This window comes from Perna viridis, chromosome 10, assembly GCF_037379345.1.
Source record: "Perna viridis isolate PV_CMFRI_1.1 ecotype Kerala chromosome 10, ASM3737934v1, whole genome shotgun sequence".
In the NCBI taxonomy this organism is placed as follows: Eukaryota; Metazoa; Mollusca; class Bivalvia; order Mytilida; family Mytilidae; genus Perna; species Perna viridis.
Genome location: NC_142454.1, coordinates 22,129,126 through 22,153,803, shown reverse-complemented (window position 1 = coordinate 22,153,803; position 24,678 = coordinate 22,129,126). Strand labels below are relative to the sequence as shown.

General features: G+C 31.5%; 1 protein-coding gene and 1 long non-coding RNA gene across 2 annotated transcripts; one reads left to right on the top strand and one right to left on the bottom strand.

Annotated features, from left to right (window-relative positions):
- Positions 1–6,919: 6,919 nt before the first annotated feature.
- On the top strand, positions 6,920–15,789 carry LOC148604978 (uncharacterized). The gene is made up of 9 exons (XM_088549634.1): positions 6,920–7,034; positions 10,031–10,184; positions 11,066–11,238; positions 11,591–11,702; positions 12,492–12,690; positions 13,333–13,402; positions 13,837–14,066; positions 14,377–14,515; positions 15,615–15,789. The coding sequence occupies exons 3-9, from the start codon at positions 11,092–11,094 to the stop codon at positions 15,759–15,761; spliced, it is 1,044 nt and encodes a 347-aa protein (XP_088405760.1). The 5' UTR covers positions 6,920–7,034; positions 10,031–10,184; positions 11,066–11,091; the 3' UTR covers positions 15,762–15,789.
- Positions 7,093–24,585, bottom strand: LOC148604977 (uncharacterized). The gene is made up of 2 exons (XR_015916018.1): positions 24,537–24,585; positions 7,093–9,047 (listed from the first exon to the last, which is right to left on the bottom strand). It is a non-coding gene; the product is annotated as an uncharacterized LOC148604977 (long non-coding RNA).
- Between the last annotated feature and the right edge of the window lie 93 nt (positions 24,586–24,678).

The following is a 24,678-nucleotide window of genomic DNA, read 5'->3' as shown; positions in this document are numbered from 1 at the left end:
ATACTCTTATTAAGAGGCTGGGTTGCTCATTTTAATCTATACGTGCGTTTAGTCAAAGTTTTTATTATACGATAATAGCAAAATCAGCAAAATGTATATTTCCATTCGCCCAACATTTTCCATTAAGAATTCCTCGATTACGGAGTTCACCAAAAGACAATACAGACCGGCAATCCTTTAAATGAATATTTGCAAGCAGGCAAAGTTTTTAAGCCTTATCATAATAGAACAATGTCCACTTATTTGCAACAAAATAAGTGAAGTGCGGAATTTCTAAAGGATATTGAATAAATGACCCCCCTAAAGTTTAGGCAATATGTCTTATTGAGTGTATATCATTATGATATAAACTGACTATTTGTTCATGTTTATCTTATCACCTGTGTATGTAAAAGACCATACATGTAAGTTTTGGCTAAGTAGGAATACTTTTATCAGTCTTTTAGGACATTTATTCAAACGACTAGGATTTGATGACAGTCAATTTAGAAACCATTCCCATTGTAGAGATGAGGGTACAGGAACTGCAAGTAGGGGAGTGCAAGATCATGTGATTTTAGCTTTTGTTTGTTATATTAGATTTATTTGTACATCAAAATTGACCAAAATGTCATTAGAAAGAGGTTAGAATCATTGCTTTATATCATTATTAGCCCTAATTATATCATGTGATTGCTTATTTTATAAATGTATCGTAATAATGCATCATTTCTTATGGGCTTCATTCATTAAACATATCTTAGCTCGTTCATATGACATTGATAATTTTTCGTAATCAAATCATTTTCCCCTCTCAAAAATACATTTATGAAAGAATTTATGTTGCCCGACTGGGTTCTATCTTAATCCCACATATTAAGTAACTTCATTGTACTTAACAGGGTTCTACTTCAGGTTTCTCCATTTACCCCACAAAGGAAACATTTATTTAACATGTTTAAGGATTTATGTTACCTGACTGGGTTCTACCCCAGGAAATGAATCCCATATCATAATTCATACTTCATAGCATCGGACTGGGTTTCTCCATTTACACTAAAAGTGTTTTACCGCGGGAGTTCATTCCACTTCTTACATGTATGTCGGAAAATTGTTCAAGATGTGTTTGAAACATTGCTAAAAAGATTATCATATATGCGATAATATATAGAAGTGAATCCTAAGCTTGATCATTGCTACAAAATCACTATATTTGGCAATATGATAAAGAAAGTAGATAATTCCATTGTCTATTTTCAAGTTCTTTGTCACACACGTTTTTCCTTCTCTCTTTCATCCACTCTGGATTTGACATTCTATATGTAACTCGGCGATTCCTTCTAGAAAAGCATAGGACGCTTACCCTATAGGTGCATCTATTTCATGCCCCCAGGTTTCAGAGGAGTCCGAGATGCTTGTTTACTTCCTTACTTTGTATGTTCTATTTTGTTTTTTTTATAATCTTTGTTGTATTTGTCTGGTTTCCATGTCTGGTCTGTGTCCATGAATTCCATTTTTTCCCCCAATAAAACTTTTTGGTGGACCGATCTGTTTTACACTTTAAGCGCACGTTCCTAAAATTAATTAAACCGTTTGGTCCTTCCTAGGGGTTTGAAAGATGTTAGGGTACAATTTTTATATTCCAGTTTTTTTATACAAAAAGTAAGTAACTGTATATTATCATAAATAATCATTGCTTCGTGTTGACATCATCATTATTTACCAAATGAAGTATTTGTTTTATGGTAATGGAAAACAAATGTTGCAAAACCGAATACTTAGAAATGAATTCGAGGCCTACTTTTCGACCCTTGTCTCCATGAAAACGCTGCAACTACTTCTCTACAAAGAGGCGGATTATGTTTCCGATGTATATACATAGGCGAAATTCCGCTAGGTGGAAGGTTATTTCCTACCTTATTACCGTAACATAAATTGTTGCTGTCAAAGGTCCGTTCATAAAACAGAATGTCCTTTACCCACACATTTTATATTTTTAATATTCGATACTTTTGATAGTAAAATTTGCGGTTCTTTGTATCACACTCGTTTTAGACATCGCTTGGCACTTAATCTCTAGCGGTACATCTGGTCAATTTTCCCAGTTTTTGGTGGAGTCCAAGTTGCTCATTTGCTTTTATTACTTTGTATGTATGATTTTAGTTACTTAATGTTCTTCGTAGTGTATGTCTGTTTTCAATTTCTGACCTTTTTCCTGGACTACATTCTTTTGATAACCTTTTTAACCTTGGTTCCCCAGGTTACTCTTTAATATTGCATTATTTTAAACTTGATTCCTCTTCATCCCAAAATTGATTATTATTCGGTTCTTATTTGATTTCTTTTGACTTCTACTGAATCATTTATTTAAAGACATTTTGTACAAATATATTTTGGCATTATAATCTATTCTTACCACTTCCTATTCGATTCCATTTTCCATCAAACACAATTACTTTTCGAATCATACGTGATTCCTTACCAAACAATACTCAGTTCTCCTTCATATCAAATATACAATTGTATTAAAACTTTTAAAGATCTTTCAAAGATGAAATAATTTGCAAAAAAGGAATTTTACATGTTTTATCAGATTGTTAAAAATTGTCAGTATCATGTCTGAATTAGTCTTTCCTCCAGGGTGCGTTGCTATATCTGCACGTTAGCTGTTTTGATTCGTTTTTTTTTTAATTTCCTAAAACATGTTATTTGATAAAATAACACCGTATTATTATTAAAAATATACATGCATCTGAGCGAAATGACTCGATAATACAATTAGACATTTAGAACAACAAAACAATTTTGCATACCAGTACTTCTTATGACTGTATAATACATTCATCACTGATAAAATAAGAGGAGATACAAAACTGAAAGTTAAGTGCAGTTTTATTGTGTATTTTTGTATGAACTATCAAATTTCTTCTGTAGAAGACAAAACAATAAAAAGGAATTTTAAATTGAGATCACTATCAAAATGCATGTGACAATGATATGAAATAACCTTGGTGCATTCAAATCTATTTTTAGAACTACCACAATTTTATCAAATGGAAATTTGTATTTGTCTATGTACAGACATGCTCTCAAGTCAATGTTTTGGGTCCATCTACGCTCCTTCAAACCCCTGACATCATTCATTCATACACTGTATTTAGCGGGTATCGTCCAGCCAGTTCCGATTGGTTACTTCTCCGGGTACGAAGCGCCAAAGAAAATCGATGTTTTAAAACTCAGTATCTGCGCATTTTTTTCTCAATCCAAAACTTTAGGTTTTTTTTTTCTGTTATACTTTATTCAAACATGTCTTTTTATTGGTTCTACATAAAGCATATGTATGGTCAAACCTAATAATGTATCGAATGTCTTTGACAAATCATTGTTCAGTTGTAATTTTAAACTTAATATCATTTCATGAAGAATATTAAATATTTGAGAGGTAATATCAAGAATAATTAATGTCTTACTAGGATATCATCATATTAATGTTGTTGTAATATTGAATCTTTCCCAACCATACCTTTTCCTTAGAACATAATTGTTCGTTCGGTAGTAGAGTAATCCAAGGACAAAGACCAGACATAGAAAACAGACATACACAACGATGACATAAAGTAACTGAAAATCATACATACAAAGTAACATAACCAAATGAGCAACTCGGACTCCAATAAAAAATGGGAGCATGGACCAGGTGCACTGGTAGGGCGAGTGTCCTCTGGTTTTCTAAAAGCACCCACCGAGTTGTTCATAAAATGTCATGTCCTGGGTTGACGAAAGAGAGCAGTAAACTATGACACGTTGAACAAATCAGTTTTCATGGCGCAAATGGATACACCGTAGCGATCCACGAGTTCATGATGACGACCATGAAACTTCTGTTGTGATGACTTCAGTTTTGTAGCAACAAAGCCCTGTTCTAGAAGGCTATTTGTAGAAGTCTAGCACGATACAAAAACTCTGCGTAGTTACGGCAAACTCTGGCATAACATATGAGTTGCGATATGAACACTTTATACGCAGGTGCTGAAGGGATGTTGCCACAGATGAAAGGAAAGTTGACAATTCTAAATGAAAAGTCATCATGTTTATCGTAAAGTTTGGTCAATAGTTTTCCTTTACCATCGATTTCTTAGTGTACAAAAAGTGACAAAAAAAGAATATTTGTTTAAAATCATGGTGAAGAGAAACTCACTCACTGGGTAATTCTCAAAATTTCTATAATAAATATCGAACTCGTCCATGGGTGTCGATAAATATTTCTTTTAAGTGTTCCAGAAAACATGATACATTTTATCGCATGCACTAAGCTGTAATAATTGTAAAATAATGATTTTTGTCTACGAAGAATTATGAAAAAGTAATGTGTAGATCCCAAGAAAGATCACATAGTTCTAACCTTTATAAGGAAATTTCTGCTGTGAATTGTATAACGAATCTTCTTTTTGTTACAATATCTGTTTTACATCTATAATCAAGAGCTCTCTTATTGATTAAATCACAATAAACAGGCCTTCACCTGTGACTACAAAAAAACTGCTTAGGCATGTTCATTCCTAACTTCCTTGTTTATTCATATTACACACGTGACAGTCCCGATCCTTTACAAAAACGGCATTCCAAAATAGAACTAATCGGAGTAAATGCATGAATAAATGTGCATTGTGAAATACAAGTCAATCTGTCGATATACTTAACATATCAGTTATGTCCGATGAAAAGCCGAAAAATTTGTATCATTACTAATTGGAGTTATTCAGACCTGAGTCTGTTTTGAGTTGTTTTTATTTATTTATTTATTTTGCCTTTGTTTTTGTTTTCTTTTTTGTTTTTGTTTTTGTTTTTGTTTTTGGTTTTTTTTGTGGGGGTTGATTTTGTAGGTTTTTGCTTTTGTGGTTTCGTCGACAAAAGCATGATCTGCTGTTTTTATTTTCGTGTGACCATCTCTATTGTTGAGAATTTATTATTTTTCCTCTTAGATTTTATCTGAGGTGTATGATTTTTATCATAATTCAATCTCAGTATTGATATTTCACTGTCTAATATTACTAAACGGTGTAAGAACTCGCGTAACTCAGCTCGTTTTAGTATGATATTTTTTTCGAGAATTGTGTCCAATCGAAATATTTAGTAAATATAAATTTATTTGATGGAGTGACAACTTTTCGCATGTTCAATACGATTTCTACTTCAGAATAACTGTACTAATTTTTAATTCAAGTAGATCATTATGTCCTTAGGTTTCCTTTATAGATAACCACGCCATAGCCGACAAACAAAAACTCCATTTAAAATATTTTATATTCAATATTCAATGAGACTAAGTTTTAAATCACAACTGAACAATGGTGTGTTAAAGGCATTCGATACACTCCCAAGTTTAAACATACAGATGCTTTATGTATAACCAATGATTAGAAAAAGGTTGGGGTAAGGTATAATAAAAACAAACCACAAAGCTTTGAATTAAGAAAAAAATGCTTAGATACTGAGAGTTTTAAAATATCCTGATATGGAGAATATGAATTTTTTTTTGTAAAGAAAAATCAAGGGAACCAAGGTTATAGCGGTAATCAAAAGAATGTAATCCTGGAACAACGACCAGACATGGAAACAGACATACACAACAAAGAACATAAAGTAACTAAAATCATACATACTTTATGAAGGAGGATACCTCCTATATTTCAATGGAAAGTACAAAAATATATTTTCAAATGTATTTACATTTCAGTATAAGATTAAGAGAAAAAATTGAAAAATTGAGACTAAGGTATATTTTCAGTCGTTGTTGGTATAAATGGAGCGCATGCGACGTTCTTCTATGTAGACGCTCCGACACATGAATTGCTCATATTGGTTTGTAGGAACTGATGTATTCCGGAAATGACATCTAGATTCATGAAGTGTAAACACAGATGCACATCATCTGTTATAGAACGTAACACATATTCACGTTGGTCGAGATATCAACGATCTAACATTAATCTGTGCCTTATCGAAATGTTACATGTTATTATGGTACACATAGCTCCGTCCTTCGTAGGCAATACCTAGAATTATACTATTTGACCTGCCTGATACATATAATGTTATTGGGATAGTTATGAACTTTGTTTCTAAAACCCGTAAATAGGCAAATGAAAATTTCCATCTTATAAAAGTGCAAAACTGTATATCGTGGTAGTTTTAAAAATACATTTGAACACATCCATGTTATTTCAAATCATTGTTAAAGACATTTAAAGTCAAAATTATCCTTGTGCAACAGTGACCTCGATTTGTAACTTTTTGTTCTATTTCTACAGACAATATTGGATAGTTCATACAAAAATACACAATAAAAAATGGAGTCAACTTTCAGGAAGTGGTGAAAGAGTAATCAAAGGAACCAAGGTTATAGCGGTAATCAAAAGAATGTAATTCAGGGACAAAGACCCGACATGAAAAAACAAAACAATATATTATAATATAAAAAAAAATGCTTTTCGACAAAGCGCCCTTTCATAAATGATGCAGTAGAAGTCAAACGAAATCAAATACGACCCGAATTTATAATCCAATTTGAGGAGAAGAGGAATCGAAAATTTAATCTATGTAATAGTAAGTGCAGAGCTATGCATAAATTCAAGCATGATGCAAAGAACAGTAAGATTATCAGAAGTATCGAAAAATAAAAATAAAACGTGTTGGTAAAGAACATTCTGTTTTATGGCTAAACATCTCGTAAGTGCTTGCTAATGGTCTGAATTAAATTTGATTGCATACGTATATATATATATATATATATATATATATATATATATATATATATATCAGTCATTCCTTATCATTTGATTTAATATCAAAAAGGTCTGATGACGTAACAACCAATTTACAGAATTTGGTCTATGAGGTGATGGGGGAATTCTTGTATCAAATCAGAAAGCATGTTACTTCTAAAGTTGAATCATATTGTTCCTCTTAACACTTCAGATTCAATCATTAAATTGAAGAATGGCACTTACACTAAGCTGCTAACTGATAAAGGAGAAGTAATTTGGTCAATACAGGTAATATATACTTTATTTTTGATGTTGCAATAAAAGAACATTCACATAACTATGAAAATTACAAATCAGAATTTTATTTTTAAATTCGGAATTTTGACAATTTAATAGCAACAGAAACAGCAACAACGACTTAAACAATAATAATAATAATAGTAATAAAAGTAATAAAAAATGAAATAAATAAATAAATCAGTAAGTATTTGGATCTGTATCGATATCATGGTCATCACACCCGTTTAAAACACTTGTGATTTATGTTACACATATTTATGGTTAATGACATATTGTAAATTTCCTTTTTTGTAAAATAAATAAGAACCAATGTTATCCTTTTTCGCCTTCTTAGTGAAACCGTTTTACAATGAATGGATTTATTCTGCAAACAATACATTGGAGTTAAATGCAATCCCTGATCTGAATATTTAAAGGGCTAACTTTTAAGATTTTAAACATATCAAGACAAAAATCTGAAACAGCCAAGAATCTTGACTGCATCTTGAACTATTTATTCATGCTCTAATTGACATTTCTTTTTTCTAAAACACAAATATTTTATCAAATATTACTAAATGTCCCCCAAAGGATCGTCAGACTACATTCAGACTAACGGGTAACAGTTTACTATATAGATAGACATAGATAGATATAGATAGATAAATTGACTGATCAATTGTAGTTTTACGTTTTATGGCATATTTCTCCCGCCTGCCGGAATCAGTATGATTGATCAACAGAAAAGACTTTGCTATGTAATAGTCCGGCAGGCTGAGTTGTATTTTGTTTTTAATTGTTAGCTCACAGGGCTACTGCGCGGAATTAAGCCTTTTATCACAAATTATGCTGACTCAAACTAAACGGTGATCACTTTATCACTTAATGTCAAATGCTTGACGGAAAAACAAATAATACTTATGTTCAATACTTTGGTAAGACAAAGGGGTCAAACTAACGACATGCCGAATTCGAGTCAAGCATAATTCAACGGGACTTCCGGACCAGTTCAGTATTCTTAAACATTTAGTAAAAAAGTATATGAATATTCAAAAGTATTATTTATTTTTATAAAATAAAATCAATATAACCCCTTTAGATAATGCCTATATGCTTTGTATTTATAAGCGTCATAACGTAGTCTACTTCTACAGTAAAAGACTCTTGTTAAACTATAAAAACAGGGTTTACTTCATCTACGAAGATGGGGTTTATGTTAAAGAAGTTTACTACTGAACAATTAATCTACAAGCAATTTTGTCTATGTTAATGTGGGAATCGTGCAAAATGACAGCTTGGCAGCGATCTCATTTTTTAAAGAAATGAAATAAATGACCACACAGACCATACAGCACGTGATGTTACAATTGTATTTTGAATGATTGAAATGTTATGTTAAATACTGTTTTTTTTTTTTTATTTCATTTTTGATAGACAATGTGGCATGTTTCATTATTTTTGTAGAAAAGATACTTTTAACATCCACTGTACCGATGCTGGTTACATGTATATAAAACTCCTGGTTAGCTATGACAGGGCGTTGAATGATTATACTTCATAACAGTTTACTATTCATTTAAGATGTAAAGTTCAAGATGAATTCCTTATAAAACAAATGTAGCCTTATAATTCCAGTGCAAAGACAGATAACTCTATCATCTTTACATGGCAGTTCGTTGCACCAAATATCTGAAAGCAATTGTGTGTATGACGTTCCGCGTTACCCTTGTTACACTCATAAATTTATGATGTAAAAATACATGCCTGCTATAAAATCATTCAAGTCTGAATGTTAAGATTGTTTGCACATTGATGGGAAAAATAATACTTTCGTACCTCTACATAAAATGTAATAACTAGAGCAGCGTAAACGGGCATGAAACAAGTATTTGATACAAATAGTAAAATGTATTATATTCTAACATCAATATTCAAAATAAGTACCATACTTCACATCAGGTGCAAAATACTCATCCAATAGCGTCTAAAGGAACAACTGATGTAGTCTGTCCTAACAAATAACTGAAAAGATACACAATAAAATAGCAATCATAAGTAGTCTGTCCTTACAAACACCTGGAAACATGCACAATAAAATAGCAATCATAAGTAGTCTGTCCTAACAAATACCTGGAAACATGCACAATGAAATAGCAATCTCTAAAGCTACAACTGATGTAGTCTGTCCTAACAAATACCTAGAAACATGCACAATAAAATAGCAATCATAAGCCATGTTTTCCAATGACTATAAAATCATTAGCTCAAATGATTTTATCAACGAAACAATGAAATAAGTATTCTGAATAAGTATAACTGCCAGATATCTAATTTTATACTTTAATTATCACAAGTTTAAAAATCACACATTCATCTAATTCCAGTAATAAATTCTAGTTTTAACATTTTGTTTTTTATAAGGACATAGTTATACATGCTTTTAAGTTATCAAGTTAACTATAATTTTACACATTCCGAATAGAAAACTCAATCCACAAAAACTAATGTTTAGAATGTTAGTTTAATAAATGTAAACATGAGAATAATTGACCTCTAAAAACTTCAATTTAAAAAAAAAAACAAAAAAAAACAATTTTAATTCAAACTATGCGACAAAAATATGGTTAGCGACCTTATAGAACTCATTAAATAACTCATTATAAATTTCCATAAAAAACTCAATGACATAAGGCCAGTGTCATGACACCCGGAGTCCCTCTTGTTACTGCTACTATAAATAAGTAAAACATATGTAGTATAAAATCAAAACATACAGATACATCAAAAGGTAAATAAACGTATTTAAATACTAAGTACTTGTCCACGATCATATGAGGTGTACAAATCACATCAGTACAACAAATTGATAAGTAACATGCAACACTCCAATTGTGGGCATTATAATCATATACACATAATATGAAATACACACTGTACTACATATATGACAAAATATGTGTTTATCATTGATTTGTATAATTTGGAATATTTATTAAAACATTTAGAAACCAGTATCGGGTATTATTATCATCCGCCGTTCGTCGTCAAGTAGATGGGTTGTCAATATAACGGGTCAAAGTAACTTGCAAGGTGATCTTCAACTATTACAAAGAACAGACGATGGCAATGAGGTCAGATTTCAAGGAAATCCGTTAATAGGTACATGAGTTAAATTAATATATGGCGCACTGAATATAGCAAAATGTATGCCATGCACTCCACATCGCATCATGCGTTTTATTAACACAAATTCAAAAAAAAGACTTCTTTAGAGACTTGTTACAGTCAGGAAACAATAAGTATGTCCCAAAACATATTTAAAAACGTTCTCAAAAATATAGAGCATATATTGGAAATGACATAATATACAAAATGCATGTAAACCAATAGAATGATAATAAGTTGATATATTTAACTTTTTCTCGTAGACATCAATCTCATTTGGCTATGCCCATCTCTGTTTTAAACTAAGAATTATTTTGGATTCAGAGGGAAAATATATGAAACAAGAGAAAGAAGACCTTGGACCACTGTCATTGTGAGTTAGCTCCCTTGAGTATCTAATCTTAAAGCGTTTTGTGTGTTAAATGATTGCCAGTGCGTCAACAGTTTTCAACGATCCAGATGTTACCAAAATATTATTTACTGTAAAAGACAAAAAATGTTGTACAAGCAGACAAAGCCTACATCAATATAGGTTTTATCTGCTAGACGCATAACATCCAATGATTATTATCGATGGTGATAGTAGCAAATACTAGCAGTTACAAGATATTTACTGCCACATAAATATACCAAACTCTCCAGAAAAGAGATTGTTGAAAAATCCTTAATCCGTTATATCATCTTTCGCAAAATTGTTATGGTTGTCATCATGAACTCGTGATTCGCAATGTTATATCCATCTCCACCGTTCAATTCCATTATTTTGTTTACCGTATCGTTGTTTCCTTTTCCACTTTCGTCTATTAGTTTTCGTAGAGTGTGGGTGTAGGTGTTTTAGGAGTTATAAGCCATTTTGTTATTCTAACAAATTTCAGGGCACAAGTATACTGCAGTTATCAATATGCACGATTTAAAAAACAACAATATAGAATGTGGAAGAATTTCCCTAACCGATACAGATGGAACTGAGTTTTACACTCATGACGCAAGTCATAGATCAACTCTACTAGACATTGTATGCTATATAACATTTATGATGCCAAATAAAGTAAGTGTGTATCTTTTTGGTGCTCTCTTATATAATAAATTTGTTGTGCAAATGTTATTAAAGCCATTATGATTGCGTGCAATGTAGCAGATTAAATATCTTAGTACCATCTAACAGCGACTTCAGTAAAATTGATTAAAAACAATTTTTCCCCCTTTTTTAAGATTATTATTTCTGATATAAAATATACAAATTTTAACTGTTTAAAAACAACCAAGAATTGAGATATGTATGCTATATAGACATATAGTGACAACTCATGTAATGTTTGATTTATACTGGAAGTGTTTTTGTGATTGGATTGGAATTTTACATTACTGATATGGACTGTGATTCTCATTGTTTCTTTAAGCCATTCAAAGTAGCAGTTATAGGACTCGATGAGAAAAAAATCAAGTTCAAACGAAAATTTTCGACAAAAATTGTTCCATTAGATGTGGATTTACTGGTAGATACAGAAGAGGGTATGTTGTTAACATTGAAGTCTATATAACATAAATCAACCTCACTTGTACCTCTATATTTTTAACTTGAAATTCTTTTCGTTGCAGTAGAAAACTATACCAGAAAATTTATGTAAAGAATACGGACAGAACTATTATTTGCTGTCAGATAAATTGATAGGTCATAAACAACTGTAATATTGAGACAAATCATAATTAAGAATGTTTAAAACAAAGAAAGCTCAATATACTTTCCTTAACCAAAATTCATTAAAGAAGCACAATATAAGGCAAACAAAGACAGATATTAAGTAGCAGTCTTTGTGAGAATCATTCAAAATCTGAAAAATGTGATACACCCCCCCCCAAAAAAAAAAAAAAAGGCTACATATTTTTATTTTTGTAATTAAGTTGTTTTATGGGTCTATATTATAAAATGTGTAATTATTCATTCAAATCTACCTGCTCTTAAGAGATACTCAACATTAAAAATCCAATAGATTCTATTTGAGTGTCATTTACACGGTCATCTCCCTTAATCTTTAAATCTACAGTGCATTCTATATATTTTTTATCTCCTATGAGCACGGTTTATATGAAAACCCAATGTTAATTTATGTTTACTAAAGCATTTTAAATAAAATATCAAAAATGAAAGTATGTAGTGTTTCCAACCATGTATCACATTTTGCATGATTCTTAGCTGGAGTGCTACTTAATCCAGTGTTTGATTTCAATCATGAAGAGTAGGGAGCGAGAGAGGAAGAAAGAAAATTACCCATTAATACATTTGTACATTCTAAATTGTAGATGACTTACCAGTCGGATCAAACCGCAATATTTCATACAGAGTACACAATATAGGTAGCACAAGTCAATCGTTTGTAGTATCTATTACGATCTTCGGAGAAATCACAGTAAATGGACTGACTTCTAAAACCATAGTAGTAGAATCAAATATTACAGTGGACGGGAATTTTGTTATTCAAGGAAAGAAAATCGGATTGGCGTAAGTCTTCGTCATTTTTTTTCTATTGTTTTTCTAATGAAATAGTATAGAATTAATTGAAATCTAAAAAAGACATTTCCTTATAGTCTGTCTTGGCAGCATAATTAGTGAAATTTTTATATAACGGATTGAAAGAGGTGCAATATAGCGAATATACTCTCCTGACACCGTTTTACCAAGGCACTCACTATATAGATGAGCTGAGCATGAAAGAATAATGAAGGGGACCAAGATTCTAGCGGAAATTGAACGAATGTTATCCAGGGACAAAGACCGGACATGGAAAACAGATAAGCACAACAAAGAGCATAAAATAACCAAAATAACACATACAAATTAACAAAATTAAATGAGCAACTCGGCATCCATTCAAAAAAGGATGCATGGATCAGGTGTACTGGTATGGCAAATGTCTTCAGCTTTTCTAGAAACACCATGGTAATGACCATTATGAAGTTGGATCTTCATTGTTTAATGCTTGCAAAGGATACAATTCAATATAATGTTTACACATAAATACTATCCAACTGAAGGGAAAAGTGGTATGCTTTTCACACGGTTGCTAAAAAAATTAGTAATTTCTGTTTATTCGCTCAATACTTACATATAACACACTATATTGACTGTATACGTCTCTTACAGGCATTATATCCTAAAAGTTCAAGACACAAAAACCGGCGAAGTAAAACAGGAAAAATCATACAAAGTAGCTGTAAGTCTCCTATTTTTCTTCATACAAATTGGTATAATAGATGCATAATAGAATCATTTCGGCATTACAAAATCAGAGTCCTTTTATTTTGTTGTTTTTGTTGTTTTTGTTTTTGATTTTGTTTTTGTTTTTGTTTTTTTTGGGGGGGTTGGTATATTTTTTGTGTGTTTTGTTCATTTGTTAGTTATTTTTTACAGCTAAGCGGTTTTTTCAGCATAAACAGACCCAATGTCATTTATATCGAATAGTATAACCAGAAATTGAAAACAACCCTTAAAATTAAAATACTTCATTCTAAGTAACTATACAGGTCAATCAATCTAGAGATTCTGTTTCACAGATTTCTACAATCGACTTAAATTAGATTTAAAACGATGGCTTTTGGCTTTTGTTAATTTAATTGATATTTTATTCTTAATTTGCCTAAATTGTAGATAATAGAGGCAGGAAAGCCTGAATGCCACGTGGTCAGTCAAAACCTAACATGCCCACCATCATCTCTAAACACAGTTAACTGTTCAAGGATTGGATGGGGATCGGTTGTTGTCATTGACTTTTCTAATACCAATTTGCAGAGTATTACCACGACAGCTGGGTCTTCAGTTGTTTTGGTGTATAACAATTTTAGATCTTTGAATCAAGGGCCATTATTTGTCAATATGAGGTTAGCACAAAATGCGATTATAATTTACAAAAAAAATATGCTTTTTTTTCTATTATATATTTCTTTTTATCTTCCATTGTGCAAATGTGCAAAAGCTCAGATGTTTAATAAACCATGTATTCATACCCATGTTCCACAATAAGAGAGCATCGATGCCATCAATACAATATGTATGAATAATAATTTTCTTTGCCTTGTTATTTTTAAAAAGTACATTCTACACAAGAAAGTGTATGTAGTCATAAGAAATCAAGATTTAAGTTTGTAATGTAATGTGAAAATTGAATATTGGTAACGTTTGTTTTTACAGTGGAACATGCTGCACACCCTCTGTGTCTGTTAATGTGATAAATAAAGCAGGATTTATAGGGCAATGTCATTTGTCCTTTTCAAATGGAGAACAAATTGAATCTCTAGAACCTATTGTCGAAGCTACTGAAGACCGCAAAGTAAGTTTTAGCGTTAATTATATGAAAAATCTCATTCAAAAAGACAACTGCGAAGAGCTATATTTGAAATGAACTTACATCCAAGTAACAAATTTATAATTCAGATATCACAATTCGTTTCATTTGCTCGTATTTGTAACAATATTTTGAATTTTAAAGAGAGGAATCTTTATACAACCGATAAATTACTGCATTAACTTTTTCGATATCACAGACTCGTAAAACATTCACAATTTTTTTTAACCGATACAAGAAACTAATTCTCAAATGCAGGTATCCTTGTAAAAGATTATTCATGCGGGTATTTCTCACCATTTGTTTTATGGTAAACCGTTTTCATTGTTTTCATTATGTTCATTCGTGAGGATATTGTTATAGTATTGTTGTCAAAACGTTAAGGATAGCATTTTTAGTATTAACATCGATTCGCTCATCATGTCTTTACATAGAAATTAAAGCACTATATTTAAACCTTTTTTTGGCATGATATGGGTTGTGTCCTTATCGTATGACTTATGAGGTACAATGATTCTCAATCCCGCATGGGAAGAATTGGGATTGATTTTACGGACGATACGGACATAACTTGTTGTAAGTTTAAGTAGATTTAAACTGGTCTGGAGCTTGCATGTCAGTTAACTGCTAATAGTCCTTAGTTTGTACATTTGTGTTATTTATATTCAGTTTGTAACAAGGATCTCAGACCTATTAGAACTGATTGTAAGGTGTAATTAATTGTGAAATATTTTTCCACAGTGGCCAGATTTTTAAGGGGGAGAGTTGTGATCACGCCAAATTACTTAACCTTGCCTCACTTTTGCGCCTGTCCCAAGTCAGGAATTTCTGGCCTTTGTGTGTCTTATTTCTTTTTTACCTTCAGTTAATGTTTATTTTACTTGAGTATATATATGGGCAAATCTTTCGCTGTACTTTTGTATAATAATGTTTGCCGCCAGGTGCAGTCTGTCAGTAGTATGAGGGTTTCCCCGTCGTTCAAGGGGTGGCCATTGGCTTACATTTTTATCCCGGTGGAGATTTTGTGTCGTTGACATATACAAAATACCTATTCTCGTTATTATATTTTTTCTTTCTTTTTCAGAACGGGAGCAAATATCTATTACCAGTATGTTTAAGTACTGCTTTGGCTTTTGGCATAGTATTGACTATTGTTGTTTTAACAACCATATTGAAGAGAAAGAAACTTTCAAAAACAAAGGTTTCTAGCTTTCCTAACAAGACAAAATAAAATTAAAAAAATATATACCTAAAGGGCATGTTGTTTACTTTTAATGAAACAAATTCAATTACCATTTTATGTCTTCCATAACACAATTTTGATAGAAGAACGAGGCCATTTGGTGACATTCACACTGTTTCACGGATATAAGAGTAACCTATTCTGATATCCTCTGAATCGATTTTTCATTTTCCTTTGGAATATTAAAGGTGTCTTCTATTATATTACCATACAAATACTAGCTGCTCTTTATAATGTCGCGATTGTTAGTACTAGTACATATATTTTAAAAAAAATGATGTTCCATGCACAAAAAGCTTACCAATTGGCTTAACTACAAAGAGATTTGCAAATGATTAATTTGCAACGATCATACATTACATGCAATATTTGTTATTTTAAGTGGATACGATTGGGTCATTATTAGTCGAGATTGTTTCTGGTCATGACTCTTCTCTTCCCTTTCTTGTTTTGCCTATTTGGCCTAACTTTCTGATGTTAATGTAATTCGCTACAGAAGATTTAAATGATTTAAGGTTTTTCCTTATTTCCCTAAATGGTTTTGATACGTAGTCCGCCATGTGATGGGTGTAATTTTTTATAACATGGGTGTAAATTCATTCCTCTTTGACGTAGCAGTTAAAGATATTAAGTATATCGCAGTTACATTTGGTAAGTAGTCCATCTTTACGGAGATCAACGATGAAGGTTCGATGAAGGAATGATAACACAGTCGCTAATTCAATATAAATCGATTGTCCATGCTTGGTGATGTTATATTAGGGTACAAATTTGTATATGATATCAGTCTTTTGCATAATTGCGGAAGGCATTGTTCAAGTCAGGAAAAAGGGGATGACATTTTTAGTACCATTATAAAAACACGTACATCAAATGCCTTGTATATGGCAACAAGTCAAGACACAAGTGACTTATATAAACAAGAATATAATGACCTACTTAAATATGGCTGGAGTGAAAAGGGGTTAAGCCAAAAAGGATTGCATTGACGTATTGACGGTTCTTTTTTTTTAAATATAGAAAAGAAGTCATAATGTTACTAATTGTCGGGCGGTCTTGAAATAATTCAAATACTTTGTTATTAACATAAGCTGAAACTTGTGGGTATAGGTCTAATTCACGACACCGTTGAATTGTGCCAATTAATGAAATTGAAATAAACAATAGTGCATATGCATAAATATTCCATCAACAGATTTGAATATGTAGTGTACAAAAAAACAAGGGGTTACATCTATAACACAATTACTAATTATTCGTTACATTTTAACTGATACACGTAATACATATATACAAGAGCAATCCCAAACAAATCATTAATTTAAGATTATATTTACCATTATAAAAGAATCTAAAAAACAAGACAATAAGGATAATTTAAATCCGAAATAATGCAAATATTTAAAGAGTAATCCTAACTTGATTTGCAGCATAGCTAAGACATTCAATGAGTAGACATACACATATGATAAAAAGGCTGAAGAATGCATTAAGATGAGACTTGTTTTAAATTGGTCTGCAGTCAACAAAAGTCGAAATTGAGAATTATAGCATTCCCAATCAAACATATTAACATATAAAGTGTAACAGCATACAAAGCATACACCGACAACCTAAGAGGCATCTCTAACATTATCTCCACTAACAACACTACAGCAACATATTCTGGACCATGTAGTTGTTAAACTTCTCATTTTACGTTATACTAGTGATTATGAATAGGGATGGCGACTCGATATTTCATACGGGCAGAAAATTTGGAATAAAACAGCGACTGCACGTGTTTAAATTTATTAATTTGGTTGAAACAATAACCTTTATGGCAAAGGCTTAAAACAAAAATATATAGACAGTTTTTAATGTGATTGAATAATAGCTGCAATTGCCGATTTATGTTGATTGGGGTAACGGAGAGCTACGTCATAAATGCGGAATTTCACATGATCCGTGAATAATCTACCACATATTGTGGCCGGTAAAAAATAGAAAGCTTAGTCAAAATTGCGTTTTGCTAATGATATGTTCTATGTACTTATTTTATCTTCTGGGTTTGTTTTGTTTAGGTTGCAAGAAATCTTCGATAGAATTTTGTATTTATGGTCATGTTTAATTGTTTCAAGTAAGATTTATAAGAATCGGACCATATCTAAGTATGCTATGTTTTAATTATCATAATAGTCAATGTGCATAGTCTTTCAAAACTTTGACATCTACTTCTAAGACTAAAAGATTTGAGAGAGGATTCTAATGGGGATTGTAAAATATCGAAGTCAATAAAACATTTAGGTATACAAATAGATATGATTTGATCAGTTGTTTTGGTTTAAGAAGAAATCATAAATGTGTCAATACATACAAAGGAGTACATATGCATAGTGATGAACAGAAACTACCTATATATCAAATAAGGAATTGGGTGATATCATGTACTGCATTTTTTTATTTGCAATCATAACTGTATAATATACAATTGTTATGAATTTTATATCATTATAAAATATCAAGACACAGAAGTTCTACTTTATTTTCACTATTTCCTTGAATTAAAGATAAACATATGACCGCTGGTTTCAAATTTGACTAGACCCGTGCGGGTCCGGGTGTAAAAAGAATAGGCCCGCAGCAGCGCTAAGCTTGTCGTAAAAGACGATTAAATAGCGCTCAGAACCCAGGTTGGGGGCTAGGACGTTCTGTCCACAGAGCAACTGGGTTGTGTGCCCCAGGCGGTTCAATGGGGTAACCCTGGCATGTTACATGTTGGGGTCGTCAGGCCATAATACGGAAAATCTGACCACAAACGATAGTGGTGCAACGTGTTGGGTAAGATGCGACGTTCCTCGCACATTAAAGTACCCTGCTGTGGTATTCTCCTGGAGTAGGAACTATACGGCTCCACCACAGGAGACTAAATGCCCGACCCTGCCAACTTCCCCCTTTTTCCAGTGGCAATCAAAATTTGTCGACCCTATTATCCCTGTGTCCCATCCCATTTTTCATTTTATCATCATTTCATGTTCATTTTATCATCCATTTCATGTTCATCGCCTGAATATAGCTGAAATATTGCTGTTCGGGCGTTGAACCCCCACAATCAATCAATCAAATGAGACTTATCGCCTATAAAATTGCTCGTCGCATCCCTCGAGAGCAAGGTATATGTAGAACAAGGAGTTTTGGCAATTTAAAAAGTCTACCGACTATGCTTGTTGTAACCGATCGAGATGCTACCTCCGCGTTATAACATAGATAAATGAACGTTTTACAACCAAGAACCATACTAATGATTTTCTGTCCTATCATTGTATTGTTGTTTCACTTTATGCTACATGTAGCAAACGGCATTCGGCTTCAACATTAGACTCAAAGGGAACCTAAACTGTACACGCAGAACTAAACTACTAGGAGTTAGATTGACAACATATAAATACTCCTGTCTTTCAAGTTAACTCACACCCAATCGAAAAGTCTTCATATCTATTTTACTTATGATAGAATGTCTTTACACATATCCAAGCCTCCCCGAAGTACCTTATCGTGTTTTACTTCATTTGAAACGGGAAACTAAAAAAACAAAGTTACACTAACAAAAACTATTCAACAATGAATAGATCAAGTTGGTGTACGATTAGGTAGAACATGTCGCTATTTTCAATAACATCACACAAAGAGGCTGGAGCAATGGAATTGAAATATCCTCTCTTTTCTGCCTAGATTTTCGCATTACCTGAGAAGCTCCAAAGCTATCCCAGTATCCAGTTACAACTGGTATATTCATAAGAGGTCTGTGTGAAGGTTACAGATTTGCCTGCCAGAATATTCAATACTTTTACTCGCCTTTCATTTACGACAGCTCTCTACACTTGGTGTCGAGCACTGTTATGGGTCATTTTTAAATTACTTTTTTTAAGGGCATGTTTTACTTATTATATAGAATAGTACTTGCAGCAAATGCTAGAACCTAAACCAAAAACACAAAAGGATTTTGGAAAACATTTTTACACAACGCGTTATAAATATTCTTTGACAAAATAAAGAAAATGTTTTCCATGCTGTAAATAATATAAATATCAATAACATCATTTTTTTACAAACAGAAAAATAAATTTTGATAACGTCAGAATGATCTTTTTTTCCACACGAAGAACATATTTTTCAATGACATCATTAAAATTGTTTTTTTTTTAAGAACAAATAAAAAGGTATGAAAATGCTTGAAAAAAAATTAAGTGTGTTTTAATGCTTCCCAAAAAAATATTAAAACAACATATAAACATCTTTTACAACATTATCACGACAAATATGAAAATGTTAATATAACATTTTATAAATATTTTGTGCTACTTGGGGTTGGGCAATAGGGTAGTCTGGTGCGTAGTGGGAACCATTTCCATGGATTCGCCACCATTATATTTTCTTTCAACCCACATAATGAGCTAGTAACATATGGGGGTGATTTTATTAAAGTTATATTAAAGGATAAATTTTCAACGAATCATTTTTCTCTAGGACATTCTAATCTTTTTGTTTAGATAAGTTAGTACTTGCTTACAGGTCAATATTAAAACTGCATATTCAAAATGCAACATGTTATCAAAGGCACTTTCAACTAAAACATGTGTATAGGGTTGTTAGTCGAAAGACTACAATACTTCGTTTCAATAATGTATTGTATGAAATTTTGGGACTTTATTTACTAATTGTGAACGTGGCAATTCAACTGCTATTTTTATGGTAAATTCAATTTACCATATTTACTTTCAATTAATTCTATAAATTAATATTATTTTTAAAGTTCTTAACAATATATACGAATCTCTAGTCATCTATGCGCATAACACAAGTAGACAAACATGGGAAAAGGGAATGATTTTAATCCATCCAACATGCTCAAATGATAATTTTAATTCTGGGTAAAGCGAGATAAAATCAAATAAATTGAAATTACTTTTCGACATAAGAAAGCAATGGTTGTGTCGAGTAATGTTGATTAATGTAACGTAATGTTAATTCATGTCAGTTGTCCGATTTTCTCTGTTGATACTTGGCAGTGCTGTCGACCTGGTAAATATGAAGACTGTATCTGACAAATTGACAATTATTTGCGAACTAAAATGAGAGTCTTTATAGATATCAGACATAGGATGATACATACATGTCAAAATACCCAAGAAACCACATCTTTTTCTAAGAAGAGGAACAAGGTATATTCCATGATACACATAACATAGATGAGTTAAAGCGGTTGGTGTGCATATATAACAGTAATTACTGAACATTCATTTTATGGTTAAACTTCTTGTACATTCCATTTTTATTTTCCTAATGGTTATATGTGTATGAAATTGAATCCCTCATTTCAATAATTGATAATTCATTCATGTCGGACATTGATTGTAGTTAACAGAGCACGAACATTCTCGTTTTCATTACGGTCACCATATCGATAGTACGATGACAATTATATTTGTATTCCTTTACTGGAAATTTAGATACTTTTCTTTTTAGGGGCTTATTACTCTATACTCATCCAAAGTTTTCAGATTACCATACAAAATTATACTGTAAAGTATTCGTAAAATTCTTCAAAGAGTGTAAATAAAAGAAAAAAATATATATCTACTTTAAAAAATGCCATTGAAAAAAACAATTAATCAATATAACAAGAAAAGATGCATTCAATAATTTCATATATTTTCATATATAAATTTCTCACACGTTTCCGTGTACTTGACTAGTCGCAGATTTTACTATAAACATTTTCTTTTTTAAACAACTTTTAGTACGTTTTATGTATTAGATCGAATGGCTTGTTTTTATTTTTTCTTAATTTCATTACAGAGTATTTTAATATAAATATTATATCACAGGTCGAGCCATTGTTTCTAAATAATTGACAAATTGGAAACAAAGTGTTAATGGAAATATTCTATGTGAAAATGGCTCACACACACTTCGTGTGCGAAATGATCAATGACGCCTTCCATTCCCTTTTTATATTTATGATAAAGTCGTAATAAAATTAAAATGATACCATATCAGTCTGTCATCCGGTTATTGTGTATAAAATTGAATTTCCAAGAGCTGTCATTCCTGATTTGATTAATTTAAAAGGAAGCTAACTGTATGGTTTACTCCACAAAATTATAGGACGTTAACAGAGAACACTATAGTTACGTAAAAATATAACGTATGAACGTATGATGACAGAAAAATCATTGTTTGCTCGATGGTTTTTTTTTTTTTTTTTTTTTTTTTGCACCTTGTTTTAAACTAAATGTTATTCTGATTAATACTTTAGTGCAATAAATTTCCGAAAAATTGATTATCAATTCAAGTGCCGACAATAAACATAAATTTAAAAGATGCAAAGCCCTTTCCTTTGCTTTATTCACAACGAAAATTGTTATTTAATGCGGATAGTTACACACTTTTATAACTTGAGTTGACGAAAACATTTATTCCTCCTCACGACTTATTTATAAAACAGAAACGGAAGAACAACTACTTGAAAGTTGATTTATCGAATAAGCACCTCAAGATCTCAAGATCGAAGTGTCGCTGGTAAGTTTTTGCAATATGTTTAATATCACAAGAGAAACAAAGTATATTCGATGATATACATAATATAGATGCGTTTCCGATATAAAGGATACTATAACTGTTAAGCGTTTAGTGTGCAAAAGTAACAGTAATTACTGAACATTCATTTAACGGTTAAACTTTTATTTTCAAAATGGCGAAATGTGAAATTCGAACCCCTGATTTAAATAATTTATAATTTATTCATGTCGGAAATAGATTGTAGTTAATATAACACGAACGAACATTCTCATTTGCATCAAATGCACCGTATTTGATAGTACCATGAAAATTATATTTGTATTTCTTTATCAAATATTTTGGTGCTCTTCTTTTTAGGGGCTTATCACTCAATATTCATTCGATATTAGTTATCTTTCTCTTCAGATTACCATACAAAATTATCGTGTACAGTATTCTTAAAACTCTTCAAATAATGTAAATAAAAAAATACGAGAAAAAATATAGGTCTAGTAAAAAAAATACAATTCAAAACAACAATCAATATTACGAGAAAAGATACATTCAATAACTTCATTTTCTTTTCTCACATGTGTCCGAGTACTTGACTAGTCACAGATTTTACTATAAACAATTTTTGTTTAAACAGCTTTTTGTACGTTTTTGGTATTAGATCGAATGGAGAAAGGTTTTTCTTTAATTCATTACAGAGTATTTTAAAATCATAGTTTGTGCCATTGTTCTAAATAATTGACCTATTGGATACAAAATGTTAATAGAAATAATTTTGTTGAGTAATAAAAATATAAACGTTTAGCATTTATACATTTTAAATACCTTATTTATATAATCTTACAGTTATTAAACCCCAACAAGGCGGTTTATCACATAATATATCTATTTAAGTGTACATCTGTCAATTAATCTTTTGTCCTTCACTTCCTTAATGCAAGATAAGCTATGACGGCATACATTTATTTCGAATTAAGTATATAGGGCTCATATTTGCGGAGTGCTAATTTAAACGTCTCTAACGATCAGATGACTGAACACTCGAAAACAGATTTCGCAAAATCTATATTGAGATTAAGTAACTAATTAACATCTGCAAAAAAAACTAGGATAGAATTTTGCATATGCATTTTTTGTCTCACAATTAATCGATTGATTGTACACCCACGAAAATAACCCGCCTAACAGTATTTGCCAAACATAGTATATTGCATGTGAATGTATGGGAAAATTTAAATAAACTGCTGCATTTTATCACATTTGTACCCACAGTTTATTGATAATCTGTCGGTAATGGTCATTGATTAAAGATTAGTAATGTCTTTATAATTTTTTTTCTATTTTAATATAGAAATTGAAATAAAGCTGATCTTGCAATTCACAGCTTGTTACCTGACTGCCTAACTTCAACATAATTTCGATATAAAAGATGCATGTCACACTTTAAATATTTTGTCCGTTCCATGACTAAATACAGTAATACTTATGGCGCACTCAATACAATTTGTTAAAGTTTTGACGTTCCATCAGGTTTCCCACTTTTGTGTTAAGTTGTCGAGTAAAACAATAAGGAGATAGGAGTGAAAAGGAAAGTATTTTTTAATGTGTACGTTTGCTCCGACCTTTGCTATGTGAATAATATAAAAGTATAATGATACTTGGCACTGCCTCCGACATAGTTAATGTCAATAGGACTTTATTGGACAAACTGTCAATTCTTTACGAACTAGAATATATACATATCAGACATAAGATGATACATATATGTCTAAATATCCATAACAATATACTTTGTTTCAAATTCAGAAACAGTTACAATCACCATATCAGTCTGTCATCCGGTTGTTGTATATAAAATTGAATTTTCAAGAGTTGTCGTTCCTGATTTGTTTTATTTCAAAGGAAGTTGAATGTATTGTTTTCTCTACAGAAATTATAGAAATCACTAAACTTACGTAAAAATATGGCGTATGATAACGAAAAAAACCATTGTGTCCGCGGTGGGTTTTCTGCGCCTTGTTTTTAACTCTACCATTTGCATTTTATACGGCTTAATACTTTAGTGCATTAAGTTCCTGGTCTTTTGATAATAAAAAAATAATGAACCATATACACACAATAATAAATTTTAGAGATGCAAAGTCCTTTCACTTGTTTTATTCATAATGAAAACTGTTATAATCGCGTTTTTTTATGCGAATAGTTACATACCTTTATAGCTTGAGTTGCGTACATATTTATTCCTCATCACGACATATTCATAAAATAGAAACGGAAGGACAACTACTTGAAATAAGATTTATCAAGTACGCCAATTAGGAGGTGCCGGTGGTAAGTTTTTAAATTGTTTTTA